At 42.7% G+C, this 26252-nt stretch overlaps 1 protein-coding gene across 15 annotated transcripts in view; it reads right to left on the minus strand.

Annotated features, from left to right (window-relative positions):
- Positions 1-26252, minus strand: part of GREB1 (growth regulating estrogen receptor binding 1) — a 147232-nt gene that overhangs the window by 59003 nt on the left and 61977 nt on the right. For all 15 annotated transcript variants that reach the window (XM_053285601.1, XM_053285607.1, XM_053285608.1 and 12 more), the window contains 2 exons: positions 14894-15022; positions 9772-9948 (listed from right to left, as the gene is read on the minus strand). In XM_053285601.1, the coding sequence (XP_053141576.1) occupies positions 9772-9948; positions 14894-15022 (306 nt within the window). The remainder of the gene's footprint in view (positions 1-9771; positions 9949-14893; positions 15023-26252) is intronic.

A 26252-nucleotide genomic window follows, 5' to 3' on the forward strand; every position in this document is an offset into this window, starting at 1 on the left:
CAGGCTTCCCAGCACTGCGCGCCCCCATGACCAGCTCGCAAGTGCTCCAGGAGCAGCAAGTGGGTGGGTGGGGGAAGCAGGCTATGGCCTCCCACATCCCACAATGCACCACACAAGGAGCAGAGTGCACTGGGAGATTTCCACACTGCAGGGTGCTCTTGCTGCCTGGCTCTATGAACATTTGGGCAGCAGGCAGCCCAAGCATTCACATGACCGGGGAGAGGGGTAGAAGGGCGCCCTCGCACCCTTCTGCCTCACTGTTAGCCTGGGTACAGAACCCAGGCTACTCCAGTACAGAGTGCCGGGATCAGGAGCGAACCCAATGCTCACACAACCAAGTCCAAGGAAGGCTGGTTGTGTGAACGATCTTACCATGTTGCACAAGTACACAGGTACATGTGTTTATGTGAACAACAGTACCTGCACTCATTTTAAATCTAGATACAGGCCCACCAAATGCATGGTACAGATATGAAGTGCACTGCTGTACCTGTGTTCAACATAACGTATGAACAGCTGTACCTGTGTACATTTTACCTCATGTACACATGTTCAACTTGTCTGAATACGGCTAAGAACTGTACTGTTTGCACCTTTGGGACCATCTCAAGGGATTATTATTATTATTATTACATTTATATCCCACTCTTCCTCCAAGGAGCTCAGAGCGGTGTTCATGGTTATGTTTATTCTCACAACAACCCTGTGAGGTAGGTTAGGCTGAAAGATACGTGACTGGCCCAGAGTCACCCAGCTAGTTTTATGGCTGAATGGGGATTTGAACTCGGGTCTCCCCGGTCCTAATCCAACACTCTAACCACTACACCACACTGGCTTATTGGATGAGTAGCATACATCAAAATAAGCAGGCCTTCCAGGGAGAAGGATGAAGAAACCATCTCCTAGGGCAAGTGTTCCCAACAGGGGATACTAGTACCCATAGGGGTGCTTGAAGGCCTCCCAGGGGGTACTCGGAGCCCTCCTGCCTCCCCACACTGCTCATTAGCAGTCTTACTGAAATTATTGGGATAAGTTTACTTCAATTGGGAGTGACTTTAAATAGTTTATTTCAAAGGCAATACTCATGAGTATTAGTCTGGATGTAATTAGTCTGGATGCAAGCCAGTGACTAGAGTGGCTTGTCTCACAACTGTAACATTTAATTTTTTTTGTGTGTACACACACTAAAAAGATCTATGGAGTGCCTGAGCTGAAGGTTTGTGACAGAAGGGGTATGTTTGTTTGTTTGTTTGTTTGTTTGTTTGTTAAGGTTGGGAACCCAGGGCAACTGGGGGAGAACCTTTTCAGTGGTGGTTTCCCACTTATTCTCCCAGGACTGGTGAAGGAGGCATCTAGTATCATTCAAACATCAAGACAAAAACATTCTTTTAACCAAGGCTTTTTAATGGTCCTAACAGCTGCTCTTCATCTGATGTGATGGTAAATTTTTATATATTGGCTGCTGTCTTGTTGATGGAGGACAAGTCTTTCAGTGGCTACTAGCCCTGCTAGCTATAGGCTACCTTTATGTTCAGAAGCAGAATGCCTCCAGATACCAGTTACAGAGGTTCAGCAGCAGGAGAGGGGACAGGCCCTCATCTCCTGACTGTTGTCCTTCCAGAGGCATCTGGTGGGCCACTGTGGGAAACAGGATGCTGGACTAGAGAGGCCTTGGGCCTGATCCAGCAAGGCTGGTCTTATGTCTATTGCTTCTGATGTTTGTTGTTTTGATTTAAGTAATCTTGGATTGTTTTAAATTATGGTTGATTTAACCGTTTGTTTTATTTTGTCTTTATTGTATTTATTGTTGTGAACCACCTAGAGCCTTGGTGTGAGGCGGTATAGAAATTATAATTAATTAATTAATTAAATACAACGAACATCAGGATGCACATGTCAGGTGATATAGAAACAGAATAAATAAAACAAATGCTATTAATAAGTTTTTAGAATTTTGTGATTTAGTGTTTCCATTGTGAACTGCTTTGTAGGCTATATACAAAGATCTAAGCTATATACAAAGATTTAAATAAATAAAATGCCCACAAATAGACAAATTGTGATGGAATAGAGCAACTCTGATGAAGTAAAAGTGTTCCATCCAGCATGTTAACAGATATCATAGCAGATCTGAAGATATAAGTGAAGCATATTTCCTAAATGTCCCTTGCAAAGCTTTCAAGAGGAAGTTCACTCACTCTAATGAACAAAGACTATGTGACAACCTGGTGTACAAACTACCTTTTCCTACTAATTACACCAAAGCATTTGTACTTTGCAAAAACAAGAGACTTCCCACTAGAGGGTTAGACTGAATATTAAAAGGGAAGTTAGATCTCTAACGTGACCAGAAAAGCTGGAAATGCAAAGCAACCTTAAACAAAATCAATAAAAGGACCCTGCTTGTGCCCCACAGGCATATCATTGGCTTGTCATGAATCTGAGGCAGAAGTCAAAGGGCTGCTCAGGAAATTACTAAACTGGTTCTCAACTGTTTCCTTCTGAGTCCACAGATGCCCGCCAGGCATATCCACAGACAGTTAACAGAGCCAGCTCAGAAGTGCTCAGGAAACCATGTCAGACACTTTTGGATGGGGTGCATGTTTTCCTCCTGTGAACAGATTCCTTAAGAGTTATAATCAACAAGGACAAATAAGAAGGATACACTAGTTAGGAAAGAGAGTGGGTTGAAATATGAAAGAGAGCCATACCAGAGCAGATTTTAAAAAAATACATTGGTTTACAAAATGCAGAAGTGCAGACAATTTGCCAGAGACAGGATTTGGTCTGAGTCCAAATTCACCAAATACACTCCATTTCAGTGGTTTCCTGACCACACTGACTCTAGGACAGCCTGTGCTTATTATTTGTAAACTCTGCTGAGGTTCTGTGGCATGAGATGGTGGGATAGGACAACACCAATATGTTGCAAGCTGAACAAGTGTCTAAAGCTTCTCAATACTGCCATGCACCTTGTTGGTGTAATGCACATACACCATAGTCAGTCACAGCAGTGAAATGCTCATGATGATGATATCATTCCTACTGAGCTTTGCCTGCTAAAGACATTTTAAATATCATTGTTTCTGGCCACAAAGATTAGTTTCACATGCCCTGGCTGAAGGAGCAATATGCACTACAAAAAACTAGGCAACTTGTAAAGAGGCTTCTTCGGGTATTTTATAGAGAAGTGACTGTCTATATACCATTTCCAAAAGTGCAGAAAACTGTAATCCTTACAGAGGGAATGCCTGCAGATGAGTGGGAGGTACCAGCAGACCAGCAGGTGTGTTAGTGTTCAAAATATGTGAAAGAAAAAACCTAAGGGGGTCAAAGCCAACCACCCCAAACTGTCCCCAAATTAGTCAATGTGACAGAACGTTCATGTTCAGAGTGCAGTTTAACAGACAAGCAGATGAGTGGAACTAGTGAAAGTCTATGGAGTGGGCAGCGGAAAGGACTTAAGGAAAGAGAGACCAGAAAAATTATCGGCTTGAAGAATACTCCTTCAAGCTTTTCTCCTTCTGAGGGAGAAAGCTGTCTAATAATCTCCACAGAAGAAAGTGTTGAAACTCTGCAGCTCCTGCACCAGTCAGGTAACTGTTTTCTGTTTCTGAAGCAGAAGGAGTTGACACAGTTAATCATTTGGTCTTATGAAGTACTGCCTTCCCAGGTGCTGGGTTTTAAGGGAATTTCCTCACAACTCCCCAGCTGTATGGGAATACTCAGGAGGTTCAGAAGACCACAATAAGACTTAATGGAAGAATAATGCCTTAGCCCACTTTGTAGCAGCTGCACAAAATGAAGAGCTCTGCTTCTTAACATTCTTTTGAAGCTATAGGACTGGATGAAAGAAAGGTATAGACTGCACACCAGTCCCCCACAAAAAGCCCAGGGAATAAAAGTGCACATGAAAACAAACCCAAGTTAGAGGAGAAACTCCTGTCTTTGCTGCTAACTTTTGTTTTTTTTCACCATGGCCAGCCACAGGCTCAGGTAACACATGCACACCAGGATTACACTGCAACATTTTGTTTTGGGTCCATTCTTGTTTAGTGTTATTAAGCAACAGTCACCCATTTTGAAAGCCAAAAGCATAACCTAACATACCAACAAGACATTCTGCCAGTACAAAGAGAATCTCTGTTTCAGTTCCTGTGTTAAAGCAGGATTAAAAACATGCACTGGAACTGAAAATTGGAAGAAAATGAATCAAAGATATTAAGTGAGTACATGGGGCAATGTTAAGAAAGAATTGTAGCCAATCTTTTGCCTATTTACTTAGAAATAAAGTAGAAATAAATTACTAGAATGTTCAAGGGACTCACTCCCAGACAAGTGTGCATCAGATTGCAGCAAGCAGCCTTAGTTATTATTACCAAATGCTCCTTGTTATTACCCTTTTCTCTTCTGGTTTAGCATGCTGTTAACACATATACTACTTCCTCTGTGTTAACAACCTTAGGAACCTTAAGCTGTTAATAGTGCTAGCAGTGAATGGGCTGAGTGGTACAACATTACTGCCTGTATCTTCAGAATGGCACTACACAGCTGATTTACAACTCTTTTAATTCCTTTACAATTGCAGGCCAATTGTACTGAGACCCATCAAAGTCAGCAAAGATCTCCCAGCAAAACATGTTATTGTTCAATGAAGTTATACACTCTGCAGCTTCACACAAAGCTGGCTGTAAACCCAAATCCCAAATTTGTTTGGACTGGGTTCACACTGTAGTCTTTTGATTTTTATTAGCAGACCTCCACAGTTCCTTGTTGCCTAGCAATATTGCTAAGAGTAACCCTAACGGCAAATCAATTTCAGCTGCATTTTTAAGTACACACTTAACATTAAAGAAATGCCATGGAACTTCGCAGGATTTACTTCCAAGTAGACAGGCCTGCACTGCACCCCTCAAAAACTTAAGAATTCAGTATGACAGAACACCATTTCTGAAGCTTCCAAGCTTGTGCCAGAGAGCACTTGAAGTCCATGAAGCAAATGTTAAACACTAGTACTACCAGTAACACTGAAAGATATTATTTCATTGTCTTGTTCAATGCTACTCGTGTCTCTTTTGGTGCTCACTTTGCAACAGGATCCTTCCTGTCCCATTTATAATTCTGATGCAGTGGCCAAACTTCCACACCCACAGCATTTGTAACCCACCCTTCCTCTAAAGAGCTTAGGGTGACTTTCATAAGATTTAGCTTAGGCTGAAAGACAAATTCACGCAAGTTCATCCTTCAAACTCTCTCTCCCCCATCCAAGTCCAAGTCCAAGATTATATCCACACTCAACGGGCTCTCAACAGGCTGATCAATGTCAAAATATGTGTGCATATAATTGTTGTCTCATGGGTTATTCTTATGACAAGGAAACCATTTTATATTTCTCCATATAAAGATATCAGTTTCCCTTACCATGAAAAAAAACCCCACAAGTCACCCTTACTAGGAAATAAATTCTGTGGCTCACTTCCAAGACTATTAAGACTGCACTGCAGTAATCCTAAACCCTTTACTTGAAAAATAAGTTCCATTGTCCAATATTCTAACTAATGAAGCACAGTTGGTGCTTCTGCACTGCAGATTAGCATCACTCTGCTGGTTGCACGGGAGGGGAGCAATTTTCAACAATCTCCCCCACCTCCAAAAGTGCTTCCTGCAACCCAGAGGTGGACTGTGCAACCCTCAGCAACCCACTTCCAGGTCACAGGGAGCACTTGTGAGGATGTGGGGGAGATAGGCAAAATCCCACACACATCCTGGCACATACTGCCTTGATCTGGAAGGCACACATATAAAACTCCAGCCAGGGGCATAGGATCCATTGGATAAGCGGGGAGGAAGGAAGGAATTGCCCCCAGACCCAGAGGGTCAAGGGGCCCCACAAGGCTCTACAGACCTGTGGCCAGGGTGTAACATTGCCCCCCAAACATCTCTGCACCGCCCTCCTGAGCATCAGCTGCGTGATTCACAATCATAGCTAGTGAGCTGTTTCTCTTTTTTCAGGCAGGAGGACGGTGGCAAATGCTGAGAAAGGAAAGGGTTAAACTAGCCCAGCAGCAGCCATCTTTGATTGGCCCTCCTTGAGTTGTGCTCCTTCTCTCTGCTCAGCAATTCAGCACAGAGTTGGCGAGGGAGAAAGCATGGCCACAAGGAGAGGTAGAAAGGAAAGTCAAACAAACAAACAATGTTAATCTGTTATTTCTGTAAATGTGATTTCTTCCCTCAGAAGCCAATGTGTGTTTTTCTCCTTCCCACATTCATGAACCGTGTGTGAATGAGAGAGAGAGAGAGAGAGACCCCATCCCCAACTGAAAGCCTTCCTTGATGCGTCTCCTCTCTATCCCCAAGCCCTTGTTTGTGCTTGTATGAGAAATTTTTAACTTTTTAAAAATGATTTACAATGATTGCGTTCTTCCCAATAAGTCCTGACCCATGTGATCTTCCCCTTGGAACTCTCAGTGAGTTGTTTTCCTCTCCGTGGAAAGGAAAGCAGAAATTAATAGAGCGAGTGGGGTGGAGTTTATTGGCTGGTCTGTGGTGGTGGTGGTGGTAAATATATATTCAATTGTATTTCAACCAAACAAGATCTCAGAATTGTATACATAACAGAGAGAGAGAGAGATTTTTAGACTTAATAAAAATCATTTTCAAATTCCTCAGAAGTATGCACAGAGTTATTTTCAATGCTTCTCATTTCCTATGTCTGCAAGCTTAGGGCTGCCTCTGAACATGGTTGATTTTATTGTCCTTGGTCTACCTATTTTGCCAGCCCTCAAAAGTCAAGTCTTTTTTTACTTCTTCTCATGTTGTATCCAGAGTCCTTGGCAGGGGCGTAACAAGGCTGGAGTGGGCCCAGAGACAAAATTTTAAAATGGGCCCCTCGCTGATACACACACACACACACACACACACACACACTTCACAATATATAGTCATGTGACTTGACTCTGGGGGCCCCATCAAGGCGTGGAGGAGGGAGGTGCTTTTGTGGGGAGGCAGCTGCCTCCCCTTGCCTAATAGTAGTTACGCCCCTGGTCCTTGGAGCAGCTTTGATGTGTGTGTGTGTGTGAGAGAGAGAGAGAGAGAGCACACGAATGGGCAAATAGGGATCGGAACATTGCTACGGTTGTATGTATGCATATATCGGGTCACAGTAGTAGGTATATTTGTTTAAAATGTTTCTGAGCTAAGGGAATATGCATGCACAAGTATGTGTGTGAAAGTGTATGCAAATATGAAGAGGGTATATTATATGCATAGAAGGGAAATAAAGGGCATGCTAAGAATCTTGTTTTCATCATGTCCTTACAGTTTTTCTGCCAAAAAATATATGGGGGAGCAGGAGAAACAAAGAAGACAGGGAGCAAGGGGGCCCTTCTTCATTTTTTGTCCCTAGGCCCACTCCAGCCTTGCTACACCACTGACTCCAGTGCTTCATTAGTCAAGATGTCCGTCACTGAAATTAATAGAACTCACTTCCTAGTAGGTACATATGGGGTAGAGCTGTAAGACAAAGTATCCCACTGAGACTCTAGACAAACACAGCAACATGCAACATAAAATAAGAGAAGATTATAATGTTCAGAAACAAGAAGGGCTCCTCTGTTCTTATCAACTATATCACTAGTTTTGCCAACATGTTGCTGGGCAGTCCCACACTAGTCTGAAACTACTATCCTTTATCTATTCATTTTTGTTGGGAGGTCAGACAATGTTGTCACCAGCTCGTTGCACAGCTGTGTTTTCTGAGGAGTTCTATTGCAGTTTTTTCTGACCTAATTTGTGGTGATTTTGCTGCCTTTGATTTGAATTGAAGCACTCGCCTGTCCGATGGCATACACTTCTTCCATAGCACTGGTGCCCCTGCACCTCCTGTCTCCCCTCTCTAATTTCCTCACCTGTGGAAGCAGAGAAGTGTGCTTGCTTGAGCTGATTGGTGGGAGAGAGGAGGAGAGGGAAGGTCCCAGTCTTTCCTTATCTACCAGTCACCCAGCATGAGAACAGCCTCCCGCACAACAGAGAAGTGAGCAAATCAGACTGCTGCTGTGCAGTAGGGGTGTGCACGGAACCAGCTGGTCCGGTCCGAGTCCAAAGTGGACCCAGACTGGGCCAGTATAGTCCGGCACCCCCTTGAACACCCTCTCCCGGTTCAATTAGGTCTGGGGAGTGGGGGTTCATGAGGTTTTGTGTTTTTTAAACTTTTTTTAAAAAAACTTATCTCCTCTGGGCAGTGGGAGGGGGGTCTGCAGAGGTTCCCCCTCTTCCCGCTGACCTCTTTTATTCCATTAATTGGGTCATGCCAGGCCATACAGAGGCCTATTGAGCAGGTGTGTCAGTCTCCAAAATGGCCACCATCCTGAGGGGGAAAGGCTGAAAAATGGCCAAAGAGCAGCCAAAATTAATGGAATAAGGAAGGTTAACAGGGGGAGGGGGAACCTCCACAGATGCACACACACACCCGCTGCCTTGGACAACCCCCTGGAGGGAGTAAGTTTTTTAAAAGATTAATCACGAACCCCCCACAGGGGTTCAGTCCGGGGTCAGACCGAACAGGGGGTGTCTGGGTTCAAATGTATTTGCACATCCCTACTGTGCAGCTCTGAAGAAGTCTGAACATAAGAACATAAGAAAAGTCTTGCTGGATCAGACCAAAGGCCCTCCTAGTCCATTACCCTGTTTCATGCAGTGGCCAACCAGGTACATCAGGAAAGCCCACAAGTGGGGGAAAGAGGGCAGCCACCCTTTCGCATTGGTGTTCCCTAGCTCTGATCCTGATAGAAATATATAGCTACCAAGCTAGTAGCCACTGAGAGCCCTATCTTCCAAGGATTTGTCTACTTTCTTTTTAAATCCATCTAGATTAGTGCTCATCACCACATCTGGTGGCAGCAAATTCCACAGTTTAACCACATGCTCCGTGAAGAAGTACTTCCTTTTGTCTGTCCCGAATCTTCCAGCATTTATACACCTCTATCATGTCCCCGTTTTCTTTCTAAACTAAAACGGCTCAAACAATGTAGTTTTTTCTCATAGGGGAGTCACTCCAATCCCCTGATAATTTTGGTTGTCTTTTTCTGCACCTTTTCTGGCTCTACAATATCCTCCTTATGATGCGGTGACCAGAACTGTACACAGTACTCCGAGTGGTAAAGGGAAGGTCCTGCTGTTGCTGTTGCACATCAGATGACACCACTGGGCTGCAACCTTGGGCTCAGCTCACTTGCTTGTGCCTCTCTGTTGTGAGGCCAGGACAAAGATAAAGTGCTGTGAGGATCCACAACTGTAATTGCACGGTCAACTGATAGCAAAAGAGCAACCCCTTTTGCAGTGTTAAAGAGTCTTTGTGTGGGACGGGCCACAGACTGCCGTCATGAAAGAAGAAATGAACAGTTCTCTATCAGCATAAGGCGAGATAATAGACAGCTGGTAGTGGCAATGTGCAGAAATAACTTAGGAATTCAAGGTGCAGTTCAGGCAACTGTAATGCAACCGAACCTGACAATGATTTTAGCCTTGGACTGAAGTCAAGGCATTCTCACAGGATAAGATGTAATGCAGCTGCTCCATGGCGTACTTTGCAACACAGCGGCTAACTCTGTACTTGTTCTGACGTCAGTGCCGCCAATTGCAGAAGATGAGATTGTGCAGAAATACTTGTAAGTGCACAAGCGATCAAAATGAGACCTGCTAACCAGCCTCTTTCCCCCTACATCAAGATACAGCCCTGAATAATATTTACTGGATACCATCAGCACCACTTACCTAACAGGGCATTGCGTCCATAGTCATCAGGCAGAAATCGCTTGTCTACGGCACACACTAAAAGGTGATCAGGTAAGTTTGGGGACTTCACACCAACAAGTAAAAATCCTGCAGGCACTTCAATTTGTTCATTAGAAATGGATACTAGTTTCAAGTCTTTCCCAGCTTGACAGAAACCTGGAAGGGAAAGATAGCAGTTTAAATCAGTTATATAGTTTGATCTGATGGAATAAAAATTAATCCTGTTATTTACATATCTAAAGGCAGTGCCACACTCATTTTAAAAAGAAGAACCACCTGAAAGCAAATTCATATTAGCACTGATGCATCTTTTAGAACTGGCTTAAGTTAGCCACAGAAAAATCCTGCAAAAGAGTTTCATGTGCAGGAGCAGATTTCCACCTGTGTCAATAATGTGCATGGATGTGACTGTACACATTGTGATGCTCATCCAGGCCCCACTGCATTGTCTGGATTGGTCTTCTGATGCATATAGATGGAGCTGCGCATTCCCATCCAAGGCTACTAGTTGTTGCAAATCACTAGCAGCCTCTGCTCTCAGGTTTGGTTTTGATGCAAGTTCACATGTTTCCCTTTGTGTTTTCCTTCTAGCCAATGGTGGGGGGGAGAGGGAGTACTAAAGAACTACATCTGCATTTGTTAAGAGTATCCTTATGATGCTAATGATTCTATATCAAGGCTTCTCCCTATTTGCTCTGTCATTTTCAGAAAAAGTAGCTTAATACAAGCATTTTTAAAACCTGGAAATACCTCGAGATAAGCTAGAATTTGCAAGACAAAGCCCGACTTGTGTGTGGAGTGGGTCCAAGGATCTCTTTAAAAGCCCTGTGTGGAAAAATTTCCTGGAGGCTTTACAGACAAGGCTTCAACCCCAAATCTCCTTCAGAAGAGAGTGTGTGCATTCACACACCAGCCAAACTTACCCTGCCTTGTCTGTAAAGCCTCCAGGAAGTTTTTCACACAGGGCTTTTAAAGCCCTTTAGCTCACAACTCCTCCAGAATGGAGGGGGTGCATTCACACAGGGGCAGATTTACCCCAAAGAGCCCTGGGGAGCACTTCACACACAATTCAGGTTTTTCACTGAGCATTAGAATGCAGCTTGGGGGTAAAAAATAATCCACTTTTTTCATAGGGTTTTTGGGATAATTTTGAGTTTGCAGTAAAGCCTCGCAGAAAACCTGCGTGCTGTATGGAGAACTCCCATTGTGTGGGAGCTGTTGAACAAAGCAGGCTGACACTTCAGCTCTTCTCCTGTGAACTAAAATGCACAGAGTTTGACTCACCTGAAGAGGTAATTCAGGAGCAAGTGCTTCCCTGTTCATGTTCTCTTAATGTAGGGCTCCTCAACTTCAGCCCTCCTGCAGATGATGGCCTACAACTCCCATCATCCCTGACTATTGGCCACAGTGGCTGGAGGTGCTGGAAGCTGTAGTCCAAAAAAGCGGGAGGGCTACAGTTGAGTAACCCTAATTTACTGTGACACATAAGGCGGGCATTGCCTGCTTCATCTTCACAAGGAAAGTAATGTTCAGACACATCATGTGAGGATAACCAGCAGGTCTCCACTGCTCAACCTTTTTGTTTAGGAGTGCCCTCTTATTTATTTATTTTTAATTTTAATTCTATTTAATTTTTTAGCAGCGCAGAGAAGCACTGCAGAATGGCAGGGGGCCCTACTCTAGTGACATTCACAGGATTAGACAACTCAGGATTGTAGATAAGTTTTCCTGTTCAAGAACAGGTTCATACCCCTTCTCCATTTTCCTTCTCTGTCAGGGACAATTTTTGAGGTGGAAGAGTCACTGTGAAGTGATAATTTCCCTCAGTATTGATTCAATAAATTGGGCATCATGAAAGCCCCTGTGCCTGTGGTAAAAATCAAAAGTTACTTATGTGCTGAACAAATGCTAGGAAACAAACTTGCAGGGTGACCTTGTCGCAGTCAGTATCTCTCAGCCTGACCTACCTCACAGGGTTGTTGTGAGGATAAAATGGGTGGCAGGAAACATATTATGCTGCCCTGAGGTCCATAGAGGGGGCTCTACTATTTATCATAATAATGATGCTCTTAGGTGTTAACTAAATTGGTAAGCAGGAATGCTGTCATAAAACCATTTCTCCCTATAAATATTGTGGGGAGAAAACTGCTTTCTGGTTCCCCTTTCACAAAATTAGTGTTAATGTGCATTAAGGCTATGTCTAAATGAGCACTGCTTGTTGGATTTCTTTTCATTTCAATTGATCTGTTGTACTTCCTCATTTTCCCAGGACATATCTTCATGCCTTATGCATGCACATCTTCCTCTCAAGATTACAAGCTTAAAAACAAAACAAAACACTAGTTATTTTGCACAATTCCAGACATATATACATCAGGGGTGCAAATCCCCCCTAAGAATTGGAGGAGTTTTCTTCATTTTACTAAACCCTGGCCTGCCAAACTTAATAATCTGTATCTACAAAATATACTTTTCGCCACACCAAAAAAATGTCTTTCCTCTCCCCACAAAAAAATTAAGTGAGGAGCTACTCCTCAAATTTTTTCTGTCTGCACCCAGTATACACACACACACACACACACACACACACACACACACACACACACACACATATCTAATTACATTGTTATAGTATGTAAAGGTGGAGAGGAGTTAAATATCTGAATGAAATTGTGAAGAAACTGGAGCCCAATTCAGACATTATGCTGTAAGAGTGTACATATGTCTGTACACTCATACACGTGTTTGTGTGAATAATTGTACCTGTGTTCATTTAAAAAGTGAACCTGGATACAGGCCCTTCAAATGCACGATACAGATAGGAAGTGTACTTCTGTATCTGTGTTCAACATAACATGAATGACTGTACCTGTGTACACTGTACACTCGTTGTACGAGTGTTGAACATAATGTGTGAATGGACCTTGGATCTTGTAGACCAAGGAACAACTCCCTCCTTTTACCTCAAAAACATAAACCAGCAGAAGAAGCTAATGAATGGGTGGATAATATTTGTATGCACATATTTATAAAAGGCTCTGATAATGAAGAAAAAGGGTGTGGATGTAGATTTGAGCAAAATCAGTTTTAGAATAACTTAAAATGTGGGGGGGGGAGGCTCTGGCCATCCTAGTAGAAGAGTCAATGGGTAAATACAAAGAAAGTCAACTTAAAATAATATTTGATTATCTTTTTGTAAAGATTTCTCTGCACTGTCTTTCTAAGGAAAGGCGCTCAATGCTCAAAACATGAACATTTAGCTCTTTTAAAACATAGCAGGGAAAAGAGTAAGGCAATGAAGGCACATAGGAAAGATAATGGAAAGGTTGAACAAGACATTTGTCCAAACTAAGGAAAGGACATCACAGAAAGTACCCAGTTAGTGAGGTCCTAAATTTCACACACATGAAACTGAGTGCTGAAAAGAGACAAGGGACCGGATCTCACGATCAGTGAGACCCGGTTTTTCTGAGTACGCGGGAAGAGCAGGCTCCCTAAGCCCTAAGCCCGCTCTCCCTGCACACGAGTGGGGAGGGAGCCCTGGGCGGCCGGATCGGTTGCCCACACGATTGCCGGCCCCGTGACGGAGCTGGCAGGGGCTGGGGAGCTTGGGGGCCGCGCGGCCCCTGGAAGCTCCAGTATGCCCTGCGCAAGTGTGCAGGGCATACTGGGGAGACCCCTGGAGCCTGGAGGCAACTTTTCGCCTCTCCTCCGGGGGTCTACTCGTGAGTAGCCATGGCTGCTCACAATCAGATAGCCCAGGTTTGTGGAGCGCTTGCTCCGCAAACCCGGGCTAAGGGGAGGGGTACTTGAGCAAGTTACCCACTCTAGAACCACCGGGCTCGCAGCCGAGCCCAGTGGTTCTCATGATCAGCAAAAATCGGGCTAGCAGAGGCTAGCCCGATTTTTGCTGATCGTGAGAATAGCCCCAATAAGTAGCGAGACCCAGGATGGAGACCTCCATGCACTTTTTCCAGTGACAGATTGCATTTCACACAAAAAGAGCAGGTATAGACATGCCCTTAGATTCATCTCTTTAAAAAAAATGCATTACTGTACATAGATGTGAAAAATTCTCAAGAAATGATGAAGCACAAGTGACAACGTTAAAACAGGGTTTCAAGATGGCAGTCCCCCAAGTCTCAAGAAATAGTTATTTTTAAGCAATTTCCAAGGAAAACTTTTAAAAAATCAAATTGATAAATATAAGAAAAAACAAGAACTCTTCTACTTTATATCATACATTTGCAGCATACAACAGTTCTCAACTAACTGTAACCAAATCAAAAAACTAATGTTAAAAAAATACTCTTATTTAGACATCATCATCATAAATAATCTGGAATATTGTATGTTTTCTTTTAATTGTCACAACTGACAATTACATAACAGTATCTTCATTCTCAAATGGTAAGTATTTCTGTTCTAATTAATACAGATATTGTGAAACTGATCCAAATGCTGTGGAAGAAAGCCTGCTAGTTGACTAAAAGCTCAGAAACACCACAAATGAAAAATAATCCAACATTCATTTTTGAAATATTTTGATTTTAAAAGTAATCTCATATACACAACTATGTTGAACAGTAACATAATATTTTGGACATCATCCAGTGAACGTTTGTCATGACTGAGGTCAAGTTCTCCGTGAGGTGGCAAATCCATGCTGGACTGTTCTACTTCTGGCTTCCAGTGAGGCTCGCATGACTGAATCCTTCTCCAAATAAAATATTCCCTTCACACAGAAAACTGGCATGTCACTAGGCTAGAACTGGTCTCCCTGAGAGTTGGTTTAAAAAAGAAGATGATGTGCAGGCTTGCATTCAGTCCCATGAGCTCCACTTGCAAATATTTAATGTTTAACATCTCAGCGAGAATGAAGACCGTGAAATATGGTCACTGAAAGCCATGGAATATGGGACTTGAATCTTATTAACTTCTCCCATAGATTTCAATCAAATTTGGTCATGCCTAACCCTTGATTTATTGCCCCCTTTGGGCCCCATCTTGTTCTGGAGAAACAAGATGAAATGTATATGAAAAGGGATTTTTGGCAGTGTACAGCTATGAAATTAGCAAGTGAGTTGAATGAATGTCTTACCATCTGTAGTGCAACAGCCTTCAGGAGGTGGTTTCATCTGATAAGTGATAGGGGAACTACTTGATTCTGAACCTTCTTCCTCTTCTTCTTCTTCCTCCTCCTCTTCCTCATTATCCACTCTACTGCCTGCTAAATGATATCATGAGCACAGAAAGCAGATTCAGTTTAGAGCAAATATTTTGGTATTATCAATTCAATGACAACTGTTTCATACTTTTAGCAGGCAGCTGCAGTTATCAGAGAGTACACAGCCATGTGGATATTCAATTTTACTACATGATCAGTGAAACAGTAACTTAAAGACAGTCTTGGGGCGGTTTCACATATTACAGCAAAACAGTGACATGAAAGAAGCACATGAATTCCAGTGTAATGTGTGGAAAGGAACATTAGGAACATAGGAAGCTGCCATATATTGAGTCAGACCATTCATCTATCTAGCTCAGTATTGTCTTCACAGACTGGCAGCAGCTTCTCCAAGGTTGCAGGCAGGAATCTCTCTCAGCCCTATCTTGGAGAAGCCAGAGAGGGAACTTGAAACCTTGATGTTCTTCCCAGAGCAGCGGCTCCATCCCCTGAGGGGAATATCTTACAGTGCCCACACTTCTAGTCTCCCATTCATATGCAACCAGGGTAGACCCTGCTTAGCTAAGGGGACAAGTTGTGCTAGCTACCACAAGACCAGCTCTCCTCTCTTACATTTGGGGGTATGCTTTGCAAGATCCCCACTGCCCATTAAGATCATCCGGAGAGGTTTGTCTACAGTTGCCACCGGCCTGTCTGGTGGCTCAGGGACGGGTTTTCTCTGTTGCTGCCCTGAGGCTTTGGAATGTACTCCCTGTTGAAATAAAAGCCTCCCCGTCTCTGACAACTTTTAAAATGTTAGTCAAGACACATCTGTTCTCAGGCTTTTAATTAGATTTACAATTTGAATAGTTAACATTTTTTAAAATCATAGATTGTTTTAATGTTTCAGTTTTGTTTTAATGGTATTTTTATTGTAAACTACCCAGAGACATGAGTTTGGGGTGGTATAGAAATTTGTTAAATAAATAAAGCAAGCAAGCAGCAGGCAGCTACTGAAACAAGTCTGTGCAGATATATCACTCAGCACAAGTCATTCAACCCACAACTGAACTTATACATTGTCTCTGTCAAGAAAGATAACATATGAAGTGTTACCAAAACTCTTGTTTAGAATGTTGGAACTATTTCACACCTACAAGCAATCCATTGAGTCACTGAGTGACAAGTATGCTTGTGTGAATTCACTCACTCTAGTGCTGGCAGCCGAGTAATAACAGAAACAACGAAGTCAGCAATTGCCCATCAAGGAGTTGTATGAAGTGGTCCTATGTTCCTTCAATTCTTCTTGTCGGGTCAACAGTGTTCCCTCTAAGGCTTGCTTGTGTCCATGTGCTTACAAGTTTTTTGATGTCCACTCAGTTAATTTTAGATTCCATACAGGTTTGTTTTGTTTTGTTTGTTTGTTTAGAGATTTAATATACCACCCAATCCACACAACTCAGGGCAGTATACAAACAAGAACAGCATCTGAGATTTTTTTAAAAAACAAAAAGGGGGGGGGAGCAAATGCCTAGCAGAAAATAAATGTCTTCAATAAGGTTTTAAAGGCTGAAAGAGAGGCGGCAGACCGAATCAGGGCGGGGGGGAGGGGGAGAATTCCAAAGTGAAGGGGCAGCAACAGAGAAAGCCCTTCCACAGGCCCTAGTACTATGGACTTCTTTGAGACCAGGGAGTGAAAGAAAGGCAACCTTAGAAGATCTCACAGGATGGGACAGGACTAGCCGGGTTATATCAGGAAGCCCCCACTCTGAATGCACATGTGCACACACTGCCTTGATAACTGCCACCCAGAACAATAATCATTCCACACAGAAATGAAAAAAAATTGGAGGGACCACTGCTGGTCAATACCAGGAGTTAAAGTAGATTTGATTTCTTGGGTAGGCCCTAGACTTAAGGATTGGTACAAAACTGAGGTAGGTTACTTTCTTTGGGTGTGGAAAGGGGCTGGTAGTCTTCCAGTTCTGGGGAAACATGGTACAGTATAGCTGATTTGATTTTGCAAAGAGCGACCATTTGCAAATTGAAATAGGTAAAGAGTGCCATCAAGTCGATTCCGACTCCAGGCGCCCACAGAGCCCTGTGGTTTCCTTTGGTAGAATACATGAGGGGTTTACCATTGCTTCCTCCCATGCAGTATGAGATTATGCCTCTCAGCATCTTCCTATATCACTGCTGCCCTGTATAGTACCAGTGGAGATTTGAACCGGCAACCTTGCTTGTTAGTCAAGCATTTCCCCGCTGCACCACTTAAGGTGACCGCAAAATGAAATACAGTGCAGTAAAATACTTCCTAATTCCACCTGCTAGATGAAAATGTTTCCAGTTTCAGCCACTAGGTGCTATAGGTTCTGGGCTCTCACTGTTTTGCCTTCCCCTTCTTGTTTTGCAACTCAGTCTCCACTCCAGAAAGATTGTTTTATGCTCTAACTCACCAAAGTCTAGCAAAATACAAACCGCACTGGACAAGAAAGAAACTTCACTGGGAGTGGAAAAATTCATATTGGACAGCACAAAAAATTAGAAAGACCTGCAAGGTGGTGGTGTGGTTGAAGCTGCAAGGAAGAGCAGCAGATGAAAAAATAGGAAGCACAAGAAAAGGAGAGAAATGTTTATTTTTCATATTGATACTAGTTACGTCTTTTCATTTTCAAATAGGAGGGGATGGTACTGGCAAAGGTGGTGGGAGGACCTGGGCCTACCTTAGAAATATAGTGGGTAGTCTCAGCCTACCTAGGCCTACGCTGACTTTAACCACTGGTCAAAATGCACCTCTTACACAGCTTTTAGTTAAAACATTTTAATTCTCATTTTACCTCTTAATAAAAAACATCATCACATTTACTGCTGTTCCTACTTATTTCACTGCCATTCTATTGCTGTTTTACTATGTTCTTGTCTTTAAAATTGCTGCTAGGCAACTTGTGAGGCTTTTAGCCTGACAGGTGCATGATAGATCTTTTAAATAAATAATATAAAAGTTATGCACAAAGCAATGACAACCTAAATATTTTAATACACACACCCCAAAACTATCACGATTAAAAGCAATTTGGGGAGGGGAAAAATAAAGGGACTGATCAAGTTGGGCATGGAGAAGTCTGGCAGGGCTTAATGGAGCCCTGTTTCTCTATCCTTTCAGTGATGTAAGCATATGAGTGCATGCAAAAGTGATGGCGTGATATGTGAGGGTTGTTGCAGGGAACAGGAGGTGTCATACATTCCCCCCACCCTATCCGCACCCAGCCCTTCCTCCATGTGCCATATACAAAGATCATGAGTGATTTGCATGGTAGCAAGAGCGGAGGCTGACTGGGGATATGGGAGATGTACATCGACTTTCCATGGAATGCCCCCTTGCATGGTGGTTTGCGCTCATGCCCTGCTCTGTGTTGGCAGAGGATTGGGGAACATTATTCTCAGCTGGATCACGCCCACACCCAAATCATCAATATATACCATTCAGCCTCCACTCTGCACCATGCAAATTACTCATGATCTTGTGTATGCAGTTCAGGATGCCTGGATGGAAACCCTTGAAAAGCAACTCACTATAAAACTAAGACTGAACATAACTATATCAAATTCATATTAATTGGTAAGCTGGTGATGCAATATACATATTTAAAAGGACTCCCAAGTATTTGTTTAAGGCCTTGAAATTTATTGCATAAAAAACAGATGATAAAGCTTGTAAAAACATAAAAAATATTGTTTAAAATGTTGTTAAAAGCATTAAACTCCAGACCTCTCAGTGTTGTTCCTACTCCATCTGTGGATCACCTGTTATGGTTCACAGTTGTAATTACACACACTCTGGAAGTAATTTCAATCAACAAATGAGGCTAACAGGTGGGGGGAGGGATAAAGAGAGCTCACTCAGCTGTGTGTTTGTGTTCTTACACCACATACTCCTTAGTAGCCTACAAGTTAGTATTCTACCAGTTAGGAGCAAGATGGGTGTTGTTGTTTATTTGGTTGGGTTTATTTGTAAATCAGGGTCAAAAGCAGAGAACAAAGAAGACTTAACTTGCAACTGTTACTGAATTAGCATTTGAATTAAACATAAGCCAAATATTAAGCATGACTAAAAGATCCATTCCATATAAATTAACTGAAAAGTATATAGTTAATTTGATACAAAGCCATCACAACAAATTATGTCTATCTCAAAGGGAAAGTGGCAGAGAAATTTATGAAAACAAAATAGCTGCAGAGCAAGGAAAAAAAGAAATCTCTGCAGACATCACAACCATTACTGTTAGAAAAGCAGTTGTTCTACTGAGTAATGTAATAAATATTATGTTAACAAGCAAGATCCCTGCAGGATGCTTTCTGGGCGTCTCCTTTTGTTCCAAAGGTGTAGTCTAAAAAGCTTCAGTAACTGTTTATCATCTTTGCAACAGGGTTACAAAAGTGTATCATCTTTGTGACACAGTTGAAGCACATTGCAAACATAAACATCTTCAGACACTAATATATTTTATTGTGCTTTCAACCTACAATCATATCAATAAAAGGGACCGACTGCAGAGGAAATTGTAGTGAGCATTAAAGGGCTGTAAGTCCACACTATATCTTTGTCAAACTGTCCCATTTTTAAGATCTTCCTGGAGGAAGTATAAATGACCATAGCTCCAGGGAGCATGAGGGGTAAAGACAGATTCTGAGACAAGCTCACAAAAAAATTATTGCTACAATGGGGGTGTAGAAGAGTGTGCACCATTGACTACTGATTGCAGCTGTTTTTAAATGAGAGAATAAATTTCTGCCTGTGAAGGAAAGCTACTAACTAATCAGAAATATATATAGGTCTTTTTCAAAGGGCTGTTTTTTATTTATTTATGTATTGCATTTATACATTGCCCCATAGACAAATCTCTGGGTGGTTTGCAGACTAAAAACACTAACAATTGCCAGAAAAGCAAGAGGCAAGCCTGTATTTCCTCCCTAAAACTCTACACATTAGACTGCTTCCAAACTGCAATTTGTTCCAATTTCATTGTTTTCTGTCACATATAATATTGCTGTCAGGCCACACAGTGCACGGCCCCTCCCACATCTGTTCATCATGATTAGCACTCCAATCTGTGAAAAACCAGTGTTTTTTTATTACCGCTTTTGTGCTGACTTCAGTGCAGGATTATGTGTGGGGAGTACCATGCAGATGGTTCACTGCAAGATTGAAAGGACTAATTTGCATTTCCTCCCATTGACACAGAGAAAGGTGGAACACTAAAGGCACACCCCTTGCACACCTGAGCCTGAGGTGACATTCTTCTGGCCACACAGCTTCTGATGACTGCCATGCACTCTTCCCTTTGGTTGCTACCATTGATTTACCTCCATTATTTCTCCATTTTAAAAATATCTTATTTTGTACCGGCTCACTGGGACACCACTCTTTTAGATAGCCAGCCTCTTGGAGTTTTCAGCTAATCCAGCATGATTTGTAATCTCTGCTGCTCCATTATGTGTTCTGGAAATCTTTTACTACTAGATTTGTTTTTTAATTGCTTCTTTCTTTCCCCCTCTTTCAGTCCAGTATTCCAGTAACCACTCTGCTGGGCTAATAGAGTGGCAGGACCTTTTATTATTATTTTTAAGATGGCAGGGGGGAAAGGAAGAAAAATTCTGCACTGGTTGTGGAATGGTCTGACAGTTTAAGGAGATACAGAATCTCCTTGCTATCTGGGGGGAACAGTGGGTGCAGGACCAGATCTACAGTAGCCACCGCAATTTGGACTCTGTTGACTCTATCACCAAGCAAAGGGAGGAGGAGGGCCAGCAGTGAACAGCTGTGGAGTGCAAGTCTAAGACCAAGACCATAAGACTAGAATAGTAGCAGACTCCAAATCAGGCCACAGCAGCTCCAAATCAGGCCACAGCAGAACAACCTGCCCATTTTTTGAAAACCTTGATAGGATTCTTGTGGGGGAGGGGTATGCAAGAGCTAAACCAAAAAATGTTTCCTCCAGCCTTGAATTTGGATCCTCTCAAATTGATCATCTTGCATCTGTGGAGCTCTTCTGTCATGACCTGGTGAAGGTTCTTATGACCAAGGAACAGAATGGTGAGGCATCTGCCTATGAAAATCTTATAAAAGGTTATTTTTGGTGTTATCTACACAGAGGCAGATTGGGCAACACAGAGTGTCCTTTTTATTTTATAGCACCCACAGATGGAAGAGCCACCAACACCCCAAGGAACTACTGAGAGGGATATGGACACTAACATTGAGAATGTGGATCATGGTAGATGCTTTTCAGCTACTTATCCTTTGTGAGGTTGAACAGAGTACATTTGGGAGCTACTTGCTGGGATCCAAACTAAAGTGGGTTTTGTTTTTGTTTTTTGGCTGTGCACCATTTTAGCTGCTCCCCTTATTTCCTGCCAAGGGCAATGCCATTTCTTTCCCTCACTGATCCCAACATGGCAGCCCAGAAAATCTGCAGTGCCTTTGCTCTTCATGTACTTTGGGGCCATATTCCGAGATGGCTGGCTTGTATATAATCTGATTCTGTGGTCTGCAATAACCTCATCATGGCCATCCTGTTAAAATGTTGTCCCATTGAACCACTGTAGTGTTCCCAATTGTGTTGCTGGTCAACTTTTAATTACTATTTGAATTGTTCATCATGGCCACATACTTTGGAACTAGCAAGTCTGGTCTGCTTTTGAGTTTTGCAGGCTTTGCCTTGCTCATCCTTCCCCCCGCCCGCCACCATATTTTTACTCCAATCCCAAAACAAATGCTCTGCAGCATTTGCTTTGTCAAGCTAGTAAACCACTCCATTTGGGAGAGTTAAGAAAGGATCAGATTTCAATCCCTGCTCAGGAGATATGGTTTTCTGAGACAACATTGTTCCCCACCTTTTTCTTGGTCTTCCAGAAGCATCCATTATGCTCCTTTTTGGGCACAAAAAGTTCTTTATGGGTGGCAACTGCAGGAAGGTGCTGATATGCTTAGGGGCATAATCACAGCTTTTATTTAAATATGTGTATTCTCCCTGTTTGAGTGATTGCGGCAATATTTGAAATATCCTCTCTGGACAAAAATGTTTCCTTTTTTGCCTCTAATGTACAATTGACACAGCTTTCCACTTTGCAAGAAAATTTGTCCACAGAGGAAGTGCAGGTCACTGAGAACTCTGATGGGTGGTTGGGGTACACTGCAATTTCCTGGGGCTTCATTGTATTTCCTTTGGCTGTTCCTGCATTTGCCATTTCTTCCTTTACCTTAACACTCTGAAATATCAAACTATCCGTGTTCCCCTCAGCCTTTCCACAGCAGATGCCTACATTTTCAGTCCAAAGGCAGTGCTGTCTCCACTGACCAGGCTCACCATGAGGAGGATGGACAAAAGGTGTGAAGGAGCTCCATGGATGAGCTCCTGCGGGCGTGGATGGGCCAGTATGTGAAATCAGATGCACAGATGGCCAGGGTGGATGAGCATATTGTGCTTGTCCTTGAAGAGGACCTCTCCCTTGCTCATGATAGTGCAGGACAGGAGGGTGGTTGATACCATTAAAGAATGCTGCTATACTACAGTAAAGTGTGCCGTTGAGTCGGTGTCAACTCCTGCTGACCACAGAGCCCTGTGGTTGTCTTTGATAGAATACAGGAGGGGGTTACCATTGCCTCCTCCTGCGCAGTATGAGATGATGCCTTTCAGCATCTTCCTATATCGCTGCTGCCCAATATAGGTATTTCCCATAGTCTGGGAAACATACCAGCTGGGATTCGAACTGGCAACCTCTGGCTTGCTAGTCAAGTCATTTCCCCACTGCACCATTAGGGAGGTTTTTGTCAGGCATCAGTGCACTGGGGGCAGATGCTAGGAGGAGGGTCACAGCTGCCCCACCTATATACTGTAACACTCAAACCCTGTCCCTTCAAGCCCTGCTGTGCACTCCATCTCTCAGCTCACAAGTGTACGTGGAAGGGGTGCGGAGGGATGCATCTTCTGCATGGTTGCTACATGCACCACCAACCCAGGATACTATTGGAGTATCAAGTCCACTTGGGGCACACCATGCACCATTGCTGGAGTGATTGACAGGGAGGTACTTTCTCCAAAAATGTTGAAGCAAGGGGTTTTATAGGATGTAGCTGCTGCTGTCAGTCACTGTAAATTGCCAATGAACTAGGAAAAAAATAACTGTTCATTTGCATACTGCCTAGACTAGTTATATGTTAAAGACTCCTTGCTTCTAGAAGTTTTATTTTTATTTTTAAGGAAGAAAGGACTAAAAACTCTTGCTGCTCCTCTGCATGCTGCCCACTTTTACATACATTCTGAAAGTTTTTGACATTACACAGAATCTCTCTTTTTGGAAGGAAGTGGGGGTGCTTTTTAAAGGCGGTGGGTGTAACTTGCTGCTGGTGGTATCAGTCAATGAAAATCTGTCCAGGTCCTGCAGTCCACACCAACCCAATTGCAAATTACTGGTTTGTCTGCATGCTGGTTAACTTTAGTTAAATTTTAAGGGTTGGTTGCTTTATAAACCTACTATCATTATTTGAACCAGGGGATGTTTCTTGGAGAAGGGGATATAAACTGTTCCTGCTGATATTATGGCGTAGTGGGGAAGTAATTTGCTTAGGGAGCAAGAGTTTGCCAGTTCGAATCCCCGCTGGTATGTTTCCCAGACTATGGGAAACACCCATATTGGGCAGCAGCGATATAGGAAGATGCTGAAAGGCATCATTAGCCGATACAGGTAGATGTTGAAAGACACTGTGTGGGAGGAGACAATGGTAAACCCCTCCTGTATTCTACCAAAGACAACCACAGGGCTCTGTGTTCACCAGGAGTCAACACCAACTCAACAGCACAACTTTACTGCACTGCATAACTTTTCAGGTACTGCAAGAGAAGAGCAGACAAGGAAGAAATCTTCCTCAATAAGCTGACTACTGTTACAGAAAGTTTAAAGGGAAATTGCTTTTAAAAGCAGTTATCCCTCGGGGTAAAGGTACTATAAGTACTTTTTTTAAAGAAGGTGTGTATGTAAAGTGTTGATCTGTATATTAAGCACTGTACATTCCTCTAGGTACTGCAGCCAAAGACCAATGAAGGATAAATTACATGTACATTTCCTGGATTATTTGCTTTCTATCTAACAGGTTTATCATTCTGTGAAGAACGTTATGTATCACTTTCTTTTTGAAGAAGCAGTCAGAGGTGGGCATTTCTTGTGAAGCCTTCATTTTATTAGCATTTCTAGAAATTATGTACCATTTATATAAAACCAATTAAATAAGATCTGATTAGAATAAAAACGTTATGCCTTCATTTAAACGGCTTCTAAAATGACATTGTAAAATAAAAGGCTTCTGCATTACAATACAAAAGTTTTCAGTTTGCACAGGTATTAAAAACAAACATTAGCAGGTGCAAAAAAGGCTCTCTCCAGCATACAGTTAAACAAATCGACAATGCAATCTAATAGAATATAAGATTTTAAAAATGAAACAAATATAGCTTCCACTATCACCCTCTTTTAGGTGTGGTTTCTCCTAGAAACACCACCCTGTCTTGTGCTCCAAATAGGGTACAGGGCCTGCCACAGGCAGCGCCACCTGGTCTCAAGCCTCCATATAGTGTTGGCTCCTGCAGTAGAAGGAACAGAAAAATTAAATTACAATCTGGAAGAAGGAATGGAAGGTAACAATTCTGTAGTCAGCCTTGCTTCAGCAGGGCAGTCCTTACACTCATGTTCGTAGATGTGCTGCTGCCCCAAAGCCTCTATTCTCTGGAGAATGTCAACTCCTGCAATGCAAGGAAAAATGAACTGAAATGATTTTTTTAAAAAAATTAAAATTAAAAAATAGCCTTCCTAAAGAAGAAATATGGGATACCCTTAAAGGAAAGGGAAATGCTGATCATGCTACAGCAAGCCTTTCCCACTCACGTTCCATGTCTCCTGTGATGCTCTGGACCCCAGTATGGGGTGCCATGTCACTGTCCATCTGTTTTGAGGTGTCAACATCTGTGGTCCTCTCTGCTGATGGCCCAGGAGCATATTCTCTTGGGTTCTCAGGGATGTGTGCAGGTTCTTGAGCTTTTCTCCTCCAGGGATCGTGCTGGTACATCAGAATCTTCCTGTTGCTCTTCAGCATCCCCCTCCCCTCTAGACCACTGTGGCGCCTTCTGGTGTTGCTACAATCTGCTATGGCATCAGAAATGCAAACCAATGAAGACAGCATCCAGACACACACACACACACACACACGGGCAGTGTGTGTACACTGGATTCTGTGCTAGTATATTTTATTTTATTTTTCTATTTAACACATTTTTATACTGTCCCATACGCAGGTCCCTGTGTGGTTCGCAATCTAAAAACACAATTAAAACATCAATACAATTAAAACAGTTTAAAATACAGATTAAAAACTCTAAAACTAAAAACTTAACTAAACAGGTATGTCTTCAGGTCCTCCTTAAAAACATCCAGAGAATGGGAGACTCTAATTTCATTAGAAAGCATGTTCCAAAGTTCAGGGGTAACCCTAAAAAAGGCCCAGCTTTGAGTAGCCACCAACCAAGCCAATGGCAAAGGCAATGGGACCTCCCCAGATTATCTTCATTGTTGGCAGGGTTCATGAAAAAGAGGGTGCTGTCTTATACCTTGGACCAAGCCATTCAGGGCTTTATAGGTAATAACCAACACTTCATATTTCACCCAGAAACCTATTGGCAGCCAGTGTAATTCTTTTAAAATAGGTGTAAAATAAAAATAAAATACTTTGTTAGCCACCTCATAACAAATTATTCTCTGGGCGGTTCACAACACATTAAATCTTAACAGACCCCAAAGGGTGAGGGGATACAAAATACAATACAATGTAATTTTAAAACACTTAAAATCATTTTAAAAATCAAATCAAAAATCAAAAATTAAATTCAAAAGGTGTGAATGAACAGAAAGGTCTTTACCTGACATCTAAAAGAACAAAGTGACGAAGCCAGGCGAACCTCACTGGGGAAGCTATTCCATAAATGGGGTGAAACCACCAGAAAGGCCCTCTCCCTAGTCGCTCGCATGTCAGGGGCACTTAGAGGAAGTCTTCCAAAGATCTTACGGCAGGCGTGGAGCCAGTCAAACGGTGGCCTGGGTCCAGCCACGCCCAGTGGCCCCTCAAGCCACGTCCCGTGCACGTGACATCATGTGCATGGGGTGTGGCTGTGGCTCCGTAAGAGCTCTACCCAAACTCCCCCACACACACACCGCCTGGGCTCCGGCAAGCCCCAAGCCAGCTCTG

The sequence above is a fragment of the Hemicordylus capensis genome, chromosome 1 (genome assembly GCF_027244095.1).
Source record: "Hemicordylus capensis ecotype Gifberg chromosome 1, rHemCap1.1.pri, whole genome shotgun sequence".
Classification (NCBI taxonomy): Eukaryota; Metazoa; Chordata; class Lepidosauria; order Squamata; family Cordylidae; genus Hemicordylus; species Hemicordylus capensis.